Genomic DNA, 12500 nt, shown 5'->3' on the forward strand with positions numbered 1-12500 from the left:
TATTATCAAAGCAACGTTAGGTTACAGATTGAGAATTATGCTTGCGCTTGTATGGCGAAGAACACACGTAAAGTAAGTCAAGAGCGTAAGTCAATGAGAATAGTATGAATACTAGGATGGGTCTAAACTGACGCCACCTGTAGCATAGCAATTACATAGGGCACACTAGTACCAGCTGGAGACACTGGGAGGTTCCCTCTGGGTGTAAGGCCGGCAGGGTAGAGGAATGCTCGGGTACAAAGTCTGGGTCAACGAGGAATAACGAGGTTCCAGATACAGGAGCCAGTGCAGTACTCCCTTGATCAGTAGACAAAGCAACAGCTATAATCCAGTATGCTCGACAGCATGGAAGACAGCTAGCCAGCCTCTTCCTAGAGGCGGGCTCGAGTGTGGTCCTCACGGGGGGTAGATCCCAAACGACAGTGGGGTCGATGGTTCTCTGCTCCAGCAGTCACGGTACCAAAGCAATATAATCCAACCAGAAAAGGTTCTGCAGTTGCCGGTGTAGGTTATCCGGTGTACATATCCAACGGTTCTCGTCTAGGACTCCTCGGGTGGTGGCACGAGTTTAGGCCGCCCAGCCTGGATAAGTGCACTAGCTATATACACGACGAACCGGTGGTAATGCTGGTCACTGAAGAACGGTAGCCGCACGATACACTATAAATGATAGACTATTACTTCACATTAGAATAAGTCGAACTCAACGGTACTGCGTTAAACTCTGACACTTTAGCAATCTATTCGCACGCGGTTCTCAAGGCTCTATTCAGAGGCAAAGTTGCTCACTTCACTGCACGTTGTCTCGTGGTGAAGGCATCAAGGTTTAGAAGACAAGTGCTGCTGTGTACACCTGCGCCGTATTTATACGTAAGGTGAATTATCTAGTGCCAACCTCAGTTCTGTCTCGTATTACTGCGCAAACCCTGGACATGTTGAGACATGCCTGGAGTTGCCTTTGAACTTGCCGTTGGGGGCTCGGTCGTTGGCGCCTAGGGGTCGCTGTCCAATAGGAGAGCGCATATTACTCTGGTTTGTACCCAGGTAAAGGGATATTCCGTGTATATATACAAATAATATACAAGGGATATCAAACGATATACAAATATTATACAAGGGATCTCAAGCAATAAATATATATATTCGGTTTAATCTGACCCTTTGTAACACAATACATAACAATAACAAGATCATATTACTGTGGAAGTAAAGAGTAAAGTATATACTGTAGAAGTAAAGAGAACCATATAACTATTTCTATGACTCAGTGTTTGCGGTGGTTAAGTCAATCGAAATCAATCACTTGTGAGTGAATGTAATATAGCAAAATAAAGTACTCAACCTCTACTGTCTTTAACTATGAATGTGTACGTAACACACTAACTTACCATCTTTAGATAATAAAATACTCAACCTCTACTGTCTTTAACTATGAATAAACTATGAATAAACACAACACTATAACTTACCATCTTTAGATAATAAAGTACTCAACCTCTACTGTCTTTAACTATGAATGAACACAACACTGGTTCATCATAAATACTCTGTGGTTCATCATAAAGACTGTCTGTGGTTCATCATAAAGACTCTGTGGTTCATCATAAAGACTCTGTGGTTCATCATAAAGACTGTCTGTGGTTCATCATAAAGACTCTGTGGTTCATCATAAAGACTGTCTGTGGTTCATCATAAAGACTCTGTGGTTCATCATAAAGTCTCTGTGGTTCATCATAAAGACTGTCTGTGGTTCATCATAAAGACTCTGTGGTTCATCATAAAGTCTCTGTGGTTCATCATAAAGACTGTCTGTGGTTCATCATAAAGACTGTGTGGTTCATCATAAAGTCTCTGTGGTTCATCATAAAGACTCTGTGGTTCATCATAAAGACTCTGTGGTTCATCATAAAGACTCTGTGGTTCATCATAAAGACTGTGTGGTTCATCATAAAGACTGTCTGTGGTTCATCATAAAGACTGTCTGTGGTTCATCATAAAGACTCTGTGGTTCATCATAAAGACTGTGTGGTTCATCATAAAGACTGTCTGTGGTTCATCATAAAGACTCTGTGGTTCATCATAAAGACTGTCTGTGGTTCATCATAAAGACTCTGTGATTCATCATAAAGTCTCTGTGGTTCATCATAAAGACTGTCTGTGGTTCATCATAAAGACTCTGTGGTTCATCATAAAGACTCTGTGGTTCATCATAAAGTCTCTGTGGTTCATCATAAAGACTCTGTGGTTCATCATAAAGACTGTCTGTGGTTCATCATAAAGACTGTGTGGTTCATCATAAAGACTCTGTGGTTCATCATAAAGACTGTCTGTGGTTCATCATAAAGACTGTCTGTGGTTCATCATAAAGACTGTCTGTGGTTCATCATAAAGACTCTGTGGTTCATCATAAAGACTCTGTGGTTCATCATAAAGACTGTCTGTGGTTCATCATAAAGACTCTGTGGTTCATCATAAAGACTCTGTGGTTCATCATAAAGACTGTCTGTGGTTCATCATAAAGTCTCTGTGGTTCATCATAAAGACTCAGTGGTTCATCATAAAGACTGTCTGTGGTTCATCATAAAGTCTCTGTGGTTCATCATAAAGACTCAGTGGTTCATCATAAAGACTGTCTGTGGTTCATCATAAAGACTCTGTGGTTCATCATAAAGACTGTCTGTGGTTCATCATAAAGACTCTGTGGTTCATCATAAAGACTCTGTGGTTCATCATAAAGACTGTTTGTGGTTCATCATAAAGACTCTGTGGTTCATCATAAAGACTCTGTGGTTCATCATAAAGACTCTGTGGTTCATCATAAAGACTCTGTGGTTCATCATAAAGACTGTCTGTGGTTCATCATAAAGACTCTGTGGTTCATCATAAAGACTGTGTGGTTCATCATAAAGACTGTCTGTGGTTCATCATAAAGACTCTGTGGTTCATCATAAAGACTGTGTGGTTCATCATAAAGACTGTCTGTGGTTCATCATAAAGACTGTCTGTGGTTCATCATAAAGACTGTCTGTGGTTCATCATAAAGACTCTGTGGTTCATCATAAAGACTCTGTGGTTCATCATAAAGACAGTCTGTGGTTCATCATAAAGACTGTCTGTGGTTCATCATAAAGTCTCTGTGGTTCATCATAAAGACTCTGTGGTTCATCATAAAGACTCTGTGGTTCATCATAAAGTCTCTGTGGTTCATCATAAAGACTGTCTGTGGTTCATCATAAAGTCTCTGTGGTTCATCATAAAGACTGTCTGTGGTTCATCATAAAGTCTCTGTGGTTCATCATAAATACTGTCTGTGGTTCATCATAAAGACTGTCTGTGGTTCATCATAAAGACTGTCTGTGGTTCATCATAAAGACTGCCTGTGGTTCATCATAAAGACTCTCTCTCCCCAGACCGCCCTCCACCTGGCTGCCGGGCAGAACCAGCACCTGATGGTGGCAGATCTGATCCAACAGGGCGCCAGTGTCAACGTGAGGGACAGCGCAGGAAAGACCTGTCTCCACCTCAGCGCGCAGAACGGCTACATCCGCGTCCTGGAGGTGAGCACTGTGCTCTCACTAATCCTTTTATTTATTCATCTATTTATTATTATTTTTTAGAAGATTCAAGAGTTTTATTTGTCACATACATACACAAGACATGAAATGTGAAATGAAGGTTGCCATGCCCGCCTAGGTTGTGCAAAAATACAAATAATAAAATAAAAATAGACGTGATAAAAAGAGAGATAGGCAGAGAGAGAGATAGGCAGAGAGAGATAGGCAGAGAGAGATAGGCAGAGAGAGAGATAGGCAGAGAGAGATAGGCAGAGAGAGAGAGATAGGCAGAGAGAAAGAGAGGGAGAGAGAGAGAGAGGGAGAGAGAGAGAGATTGGCAGAGAGAGAGAGATAGGCAGAGAGAGAGATAGGCAGAGAGAGAGATAGGCAGAGAGAAATAGGCAGATAGGCTCGAGATAGGTAGATAGGCAGATAGGCTTGAGATAGGCAGATAGGCTTGAGATAGGCAGATAGGCAGATAGGCTTGAGATAGGCAGATAGGCAGATAGGCTCGAGATAGGCAGATAGGCAGAGAGGCTCAAGATAGGCCGATGTGAAATGCAGCATCCGTCATTCAAACCAATGGGCACAGCTAGCTGCCGCCGTTATGCTAGTGTTGGTTTGAATGAGGAAAGCTAATAAAGCTAACGTGCCATTTCTGGATCACTGACGTTGAATGAAACATCAAGAGAAGAAAAACAATCAACTAAAAATGCAAAACGTCAAAATACTCCTTGAAGCGGCCTTGAGCAGTTTTGAGTGACAGATATTAGAATGTAATGTATTTTTTTAAGTACAGGATTTAAATGTCACAATAAATGTCACAGTTACGTGAATAGAGACGAAGAATGCATTGCAGATACTACATACTGATGGAACCGGCTCTGTCACGTATACACAAACTCCCCCAGATCCTGTGTTTTACTCCCCGTAATTACATCAGCAAGTACTTCAAGTATTTAAAGTATCCCCCCGTGTTGTGTGTCGAGGCACGTCACCGTGCTGCTGCCGCACCGCCGCAGGTCGACCCTGGGCTCCTCCGTTCCTCATATACACGGACGACCTGAGGACATTTTACATTTGTGACGCGGCGCGGTCTCTAGGCCGCCTTATCTCGGCGGAGAGGATTCTTCAGAAATGCCGAAAGCGTTGCGCGATTCAGAAATAGGTCAAAAATGATATATTTGCAATTTCTAGGGCTTTGGAATGTTCTCTATCTGTTTCCTTATTTGCAAAATGTTATATGTACTTGTAAATGTGTTAATTACAGTAACTTGTCCGGCTGTATAATTTCCCTCGCTGTCTAAAGAACTACAGTTGTGTCGTAGGGGAGGGGCTTAACGCAGTATAAAGAACTACAGTTGTGTCGTAGGGGAGGAGGGGCTTAACGCAGTATAAAGAACTACAGTTGTGTCGTAGGGGAGGAGGGGCTGAGTGTCCGGTGTCCGGTGTCCGCTCCATCGCTGGTCTTTGGAAACATGAGCGTGGTTATAAGATCTTACAAGTTTCAAGTTTGCTTTTATTGTTGTTGTGGTAGAGACATGATCATAATCAGGTTTCTGTGCCCATGAGTCTCCCCCCGAACACGTGAAACCAAACCCTGAGTCGATCAGATCTTCCTCCGCGTTGGTAGCTTTCAGGCACATTTTCATAATACCTCCGGGGATCCGCTGAGGCATGACGCATTCACCGGTAAGGGTAGGTGCGGAAAAGTGACCATATCTCAGCCATTTTCCCTTTCTGTGTGTGTGTGTGTGTGCAGTGGCGCTGCTAGGGTCTATTGGGGCCCTAGACAATCATTCTTAGGAGGGGCCCCCAACCAGTGTTCATCTCCATCACGTTACAAATAATCTGACGCAAACAAAGAATATACTAAATAAACTGTTTTAGTGTTGCATAGAGTCATCGAGCATCCTGATGGCCTGGGGATGGAAGCGGGGTCACAGGTCATCAGACTAACAAAGGCAGGGCTGCTCTCCGACTGGAAGGTGTTAAGTGACATTGCTTTCTGGGTAATGTAGTCATTATGCATAGCAAGAGAAATCGCTCAGATTTCTTTGAGGCCGCCCTGTAGCTCTGGAATAAGTAGTGTGTTATCAGCAGGGTTTGCACGCCGAGCAAGCACGCACATGCACAGATGTGCACGTGCGTGCACACAGGAATGCGCTGCACTCGACTGATGCGCCAACTCGCCAAGTACCCACCTGGCTACTTTGCATAACAATAGCGCAGGTCGTCAGGTGTGTTCAAATACGTCCTCGGATACATTCACACAAAACTTGTGAATGAAATGTGTTACATTCCATTCATAGAGGCAATTAGGCATTGTCTTTAGTCTGTGCACACACGAGGGGACATTTATGCGCATGCGCGGGAGCAAGCGTGCACGTGGCGTCATTAAAACACAGTGCAACCAGCTTTGAAATCACCAACGCACCGCACCCCTGGTTATCAGCATGATTCATAAGACATCGTTTGTACAAGTGAGGGCTTATTTTGAAGGTATGAACCTGTACTTTCATATCATGTAAAAACAAAACAAAATATTGAAGATCCCTCTAAAAGTAGTGTTTCTCAACTGGTGGGTCGCGTCACGAGCCAAAAGTGGGTCGCGGGGCCATTTACACAAAATTTACAAACAAATTTAATCTTTTTTTAGTTTTGCACTACCTATCTTTGTGAAAGTGGCTTCTCAGCTCTGGTCCAGCTGAAGACAAAGCAGAGGAACAGATTGGACATTGAGCATGACCTCAGAGTTGCTTTGTCTACCATCACCCCAGACTTTGAGACTCTTGCCAGGAGCAAACAACATCCCCAGTTATCCCATTAGTCTGCTAAGAAGCATATATTATTTATTATTATTATTTTATTTCATTGTGTTTTTATCCCTAGTTGCACTTTTGTTGCAACCCCAGTTATCCCATTAGTTCCCCCAAACTTACTGTAGGTATGTTATGTTAAGCTAAGAAGTCTGCTAAGAAGCATATATTATTTATTATTATTATTATTATTATTATTATTATTATTATTATTATTATTATTATTATTATTATTATTATTATTATTATTATTATTATTATTATTATTATTATTATTATTATTATTATTATTATTATTATTATTATTATTATTATTATTATTATTATTATTATTATTATTATTATTTTATTTCATTTAGTTTTTAGCCCTAGTTGCACTTTTGTTGCACTTTTTGTGTTTATTTCATGTTTTAACAGTGCATGAAAGATTGTGTAAAATTTGAAATAAATCATAGTGGTTAAAAAATTTGGGTCGCGACTGAATGACTAAGGAAAATGTTGGGTCCCGAGGCTAGACCAGTTGAGAACCACTGACCCAGAGTCTGTGACGGGGACATCTATGGATCTCAGGGAGTGTATTCCCAGTGTCAGAAATACTGTTTCTGTTATAGGCTTGAGTCAATTGTAATGAACCAAATGAGAATAGCAATTACATTTTTGATCATAGAATATAAAATATCAGGCCTAAAATGGTTATGCGATTAAAATGCGATTAATTCGATTAATTAATTACAAATCCTGTAATTAATTAGATACATTTTTTTAATCGCCTGACAGCACAAAAAAATATATAAAATGTATAATATATATATAATAATTCTTTTTAATCATTCTTTCCAAAAGCAAAGAGGCCTAGAAGCGTGGCTAACGCTAATGGTGCGCATACCAGCGAGGCTAACTGCCTACGAAAACAGGCACAGAGGCACTGAAAGAGGATTTCACCATCTAATGAACACACTAGACTAGACAAATATCAAGATGTATCCATCAGTGGACCAATTGCATGCTTTTGCAGAGGACAAGAAGCCTTCAGTCGACTCCTTCAGACATTAAGCACCTCCACCACAGCCCAAATGGAATGTATTAAAAAATATATATAATTATTATTTATTTTACCAGTTGACTATCAGCAAATGTTGGCCAATCAAAGTCGACGATACAAATCCTTAGTCGGGGACAGGCCTACAAGACACACCGGGTCACACTTACCGTAATTAAGACAGATAGACATAGATGTACCCACCAGGGGGCGCTAGAGGCTCGCTCACCCATTAGAGCGAACCCCCAACGTTACAGTCCCCCATTTTATATGCGTTGCCAGTTATATATTCCACTATGTGGATTATCGTAATTATATCCTTCCATCATGAATACTCGTGGTGGAGCCACAGAGGGTCTTTATTTTCTCACCTTAATGCTATCAGCCAATCAGAGGATTGTTCATCATGTTCCCTTTATGTCAGAAACGGGTGCGTGCGGTGCGGTTGTCCTGGGTTACCCCAGGTGACTGACTTCAAGCTCGTCTAATACATTCTGCACCTGCGTTTGTGGGCTAGCCTGATGCAAACGAGCACGATAATGCAATCCTGCAGACGTCACATGACCCCGGACTAGAATGGGGCTGGTGTCGGGTTCGTGTGGTGCATCGTGTGACCTTCGTCTCTCTGAACTACGAACACCCCAGGTGAAATGCCTGGCATACGTCCAATATGAAATATGTTATACTGTGGCATATAAACATGTTGCTCTCTTTCTGCTACTGGCGTTCGCCATCGATGCAAACTCACCCGGGAGACGAGTCTACTGATGTCCAGCAGAGGCGCTGCGGCCCGTCGTGTGGACAGGACAGAGGACCTGCGACGCCTCGGTGTTGAATAAAGACATGAGTGAGAAAACAGCCTCGGCGACTCATCCGTTTCCGAGGACGTTACAATACGTCTCTTTTCTAGGGGTGTGGTACCGAATCCGGTACTTTTAAGGGTACCGACCGAATCACGTCGGTACTACTACCGAGTACCGATTCACGTGAGATCCGCCGGTGCCACATTTTCCGTACTGTATACAAAAGAATATATAACTTCATAAAATGTTTACCCGGTGACGTCAACGGTTCGTTTACCGTGAAAACAAAACCTATGAAGTGTGCCGCACGTTCACGTCAACGTTCACAACACGCACAACACACGCTTACCTAGCATGTGACTTGATTCAACGGGATCATCCCTATGTTCCCCGGGTTCTATGTTCCCCGCTTTGATTGATTAATAGATTGAACATTTTATAAATCTTTATTATTTTATTAATTATTAATGTCCGCCTTGTTTCGAACGGTTAAGCTTAGGCCCTCGTTCGAACTGGTTAAGGTTAGAGTTTGGAATCAGGGCTGGTGGTCTAAAATTTTCAATCTATCAATCAATCAAAGCGCGGAACATAGAACCCGGGGAACATAGAACCCGGGGAACATAGACATGCTCCCGATTCAACAACAACAAAGCAGTCGGGGGGACGGCAAGCCGAAAACGGTTGCCAGTGTGGAACACTTTACAAAGCTAGATGCAGACAACGCTCGCTGCAATATTATATATATATATTAACAAATTGTTCTAAATAAATAATAATTTTAGAGACTAAAGTACAGAAAAAAGGTACTGTTGTTGGGTTGGGTACGGGTATCGGTTGAAATGTGAACGGTACCCAACCCCTACTCTTTTCACTAACCCATGGTATACATGTTGTTACAGGTTCTGAAACGGCTGATGAACGACGGTGTCTATGTCGACGTGGAGGCCACTGATAATGACGGTATGTACTGTAATAAAACCTCAAGAATAACACGTCTCTCTCTGTGAGGCTGAACGATGTGTCGACACACAGGGTGGCTCGATTCTTGCAATGACTTTGTTCCTCACCGACCGTGGGCGCGCGGGCGGGCGTGGACGGGTCTGTCCCTGCAGGACTGAGCGTGCTGCAGTGCACCGCGGTGGCGCTGAGCCGCGCCATACGGGAGCTGGAGAGGAGCAGCTGTCCCGGTCAGACCCGACTCCACACCCTCCGCAAGGAACAGCTGGTGGAGACCCTGGAGTGTCTGCTGCAGATGGGAAGCCTTCTCCACACCCAGGTGAGTGTGTTTCACCGGAGCCCAGAGCACGTTTTAATACCTGCCGCCCAAACCTCTCAAGGCTGCCTTGTCAAAGTCCCTTTATTATTAGGCTATTATGGAATGTGTGTGGAAAAGTGGCCAATATGCTCGCCCTATCACGACCGAGATCATATTGCTAGCCTACACAGCTAGCCTACACAGCTAGCCTACACAGCTAGCCTACACAACTAGCCTACACAGCTAGCCTACACAACTAGCCTACACAGCTAGCCTACACAGCTAGCCTACACAACTAGCCTACACAGCTAGCCTACACAGCTAGCCTACACAGCTAGCCTACACAACTAGCCTACACAGCTAGCCTACACAGCTAGCCTACACAGCTAGCCTACACAGCTAGCCTACACAACTAGCCTACACAGCTAGCCTACACAGCTAGCCTACACAACTAGCCTACACAGCTAGCCTACACAGCTAGCCTACACAGCTAGCCTACACAACTAGCCTACACAGCTAGCCTACACAACTAGCCTACACAGCTAGCCTACACAGCTAGTCTACACAGCTAGTCTACACAGCTAGCCTACACAACTAGCCTACACAGCTAGCCTACACAGCTAGCCTACACAACTAGCCTACACAGCTAGCCTACACAACTAGCCTACACAGCTAGCCTACACAACTAGCCTACACAGCTAGCCTACACAACTAGCCTACACAGCTAGCCTACACAACTAGCCTACACAGCTAGCCTACACAACTAGCCTACACAGCTAGCCTACACAACTAGCCTACACAGCTAGCCTACACAACTAGCCTACACAGCTAGCCTACACAACTAGCCTACACAACTAGCCTACACAGCTAGCCTACACAGCCTACGGTTGTTAGCCTTCCAAGTTGATCAGTTTTAAGACAAATGTTTTGAGCCTTTGAATGGTTCCTACTGGTCGGTCACAGTCAACCAGCACCTGCTAACGGGGCAGAACCCTTTAGCTCAGCTGGTTTGAGGATCCTGTGGATCCTGTGGTCCCAGGTTCAAATCCACTTGGTTATAACATCATTCTCAGACAGTAATTAGAGGCAGTTTGCCCGGGTAGGAGGAGGGGCAATATCTGAGCTGATCAAAGACGTGAACTTGAAGAAATTGACGAGGGAATATTAAGGGCAAATGCAATGAACTAAACATTGAACCGTCTTCCTTAGACAACTGTGCTTTACACAAACTGTACCAATTACGCTGCATATCCACTCAATCTTCTCCTCCCACATCACCACAGTGGAAACAACACAACCTCGTTCAACACGTTCCTCTCTCACATCAGCTCATTCACATGGTTCATACACTACCCTGACGGCACAGCCATGCACCCAAGTCACCAAAACCACCCAAACCCACCCAAAACCACCCACCATCAACTCCAGTGTTTTAAAAACAACTCTTTAACAACAGCTTTAGCAACGAAACAGATTCAGAGCAGCCTCTCTCCTCACAGGAGCAGATGAGCTGTAAAGAGTGGAAGAGAGAGGAGGAGAGGGTGAAGGAGAGGAGAGGGTGGAGGAGAGGAGGAGAGGGTGGAGAGGGTGGAGAAGAGGGTGGAGCAGAGGAGGAGAGGAGGAGAGGGTGGAGGAGAGGAGGAGAGGGTGGAGGAGAGGAGGAGAGGGTGGAGAAGGTGGAGGAGAGGAGGAGAGGGTGGAGGAGAGGAGGAGAGGGTGGAGAAGAGGGTGGAAAGGGTGGAGGAGAGGAGAGGGTGGAGGAGAGGAGGAGAGGGTGGAGAAGAGGGTGGATAGGGTGGAGGAGAGGGTGGAGGAGAGGGGAGGGTGGAGGAGAGGAGGAGAGGGTGGAGGAGAGGGTGGAGAGGGTGGAGAAGAGGGTGGAAAGGGTGGAGGAGAGGAGAGGGTGGAGGAGAGGAGGAGAGGGTGGAGGAGAGGGTGGAGAGGGTGGAGAAGAGGGTGGAAAGGGTGGAGGAGAGGGGAGGGTGGAGGAGAGGAGGAGAGGGTGGAGGAGAGGGTGGAGAGGGTGGAGAAGAGGGTGGAGAGGGTGGAGAAGAGGGTGGAAAGGGTGGAGGAGAGGAGAGGGTGGAGGAGAGGAGGAAAGGGTGGAGGAGAGGAGGAGAGGGTGGAGGAGAGGGTGGAGAGGGTGGAGAAGAGGGTGGAGAGGGTGGAGAAGAGGGTGGAAAGGGTGGAGGAGAGGAGAGGGTGGAGGAGAGGAGGAGAGGGTGGAGAAGAGGAGAGGGTGGAGGAGAGGAGGAGAGGGTGGAGGAGAGGAGAGGGTGGAGGAGAGGAGAAGAGGGAGGAGGAGAGGAGGAGAGGTAATAAAATCTAAGTTCACCAATCACACATACCCATCTACTCAATCATGTTTCAAGGCATATATGTTCACTTAAAGTACAACAATACATCTCAATACAACATACAAATATATTAAAAAAAAATCTAAGTTCACCAATCACACATCTTCTCAATCACCCACTATGTTTACTTAACTGACAGTACCACTCTTTCTTATATGATTTTTAAGGTGTTTTTTAAATGTCTGTTTTTCTTCAACCCTAGTTAGTGCAGGTGGTAAGGAAGTCCATGCAGTCATGGCTCTATACATCACAGTCCTTTTCATTGCATTTGTTCTTGGCATCTTTACAGTACATCTTTCCATTGACACATGCCTATTGTGAATAGCATCTCGTCATATAGACAAGCAGGTTTTTTGTTCTTATATATATTTCTAAAAAACATTATGATACAGTATTTACATTTAGTCTTTGTTCTACCATTAACCATGACAGTTTTTCATGCATACTTACTATGTTTGACCTTTTGCTACACTTCAGAGCAAGGCACGCTGCTTTGTTCTGTGTCATTTGTAGTTTTCCCAGTTTTTCTCTTCCAGCACTTCCCCAGATCACCGGAGGAGGGGTTGAGAGGGTGGAGGAGAGGAGGAGAGGAGGGTGGAGGAGAGGGTGGAGAGGAGAGGAGAGGAGAGGGAGGAGGAGAGGAGAGGAGGAGAGAAGAGGGAGGAGGAGAGGA

General features: G+C 44.5%; 1 protein-coding gene across 1 annotated transcript in view; it reads left to right on the plus strand.

Annotated features, from left to right (window-relative positions):
• Positions 1-12500, plus strand: part of LOC311226573 (uncharacterized protein) — a gene marked incomplete at both ends in the record, with an annotated part of 37865 nt that overhangs the window by 14456 nt on the left and 10909 nt on the right. Inside the window, 3 exons of the mRNA XM_084311993.1 lie at positions 3411-3557; positions 9115-9175; positions 9328-9491. Of these exons, the coding sequence (XP_084168119.1) occupies positions 3411-3557; positions 9115-9175; positions 9328-9491 (372 nt within the window). The remainder of the gene's footprint in view (positions 1-3410; positions 3558-9114; positions 9176-9327; positions 9492-12500) is intronic.

This window comes from Notolepis coatsorum (assembly GCF_963971535.1).
Source record: "Notolepis coatsorum genome assembly, chromosome: 1".
Lineage (NCBI taxonomy): Eukaryota > Metazoa > Chordata > Actinopteri > Aulopiformes > Paralepididae > Notolepis > Notolepis coatsorum.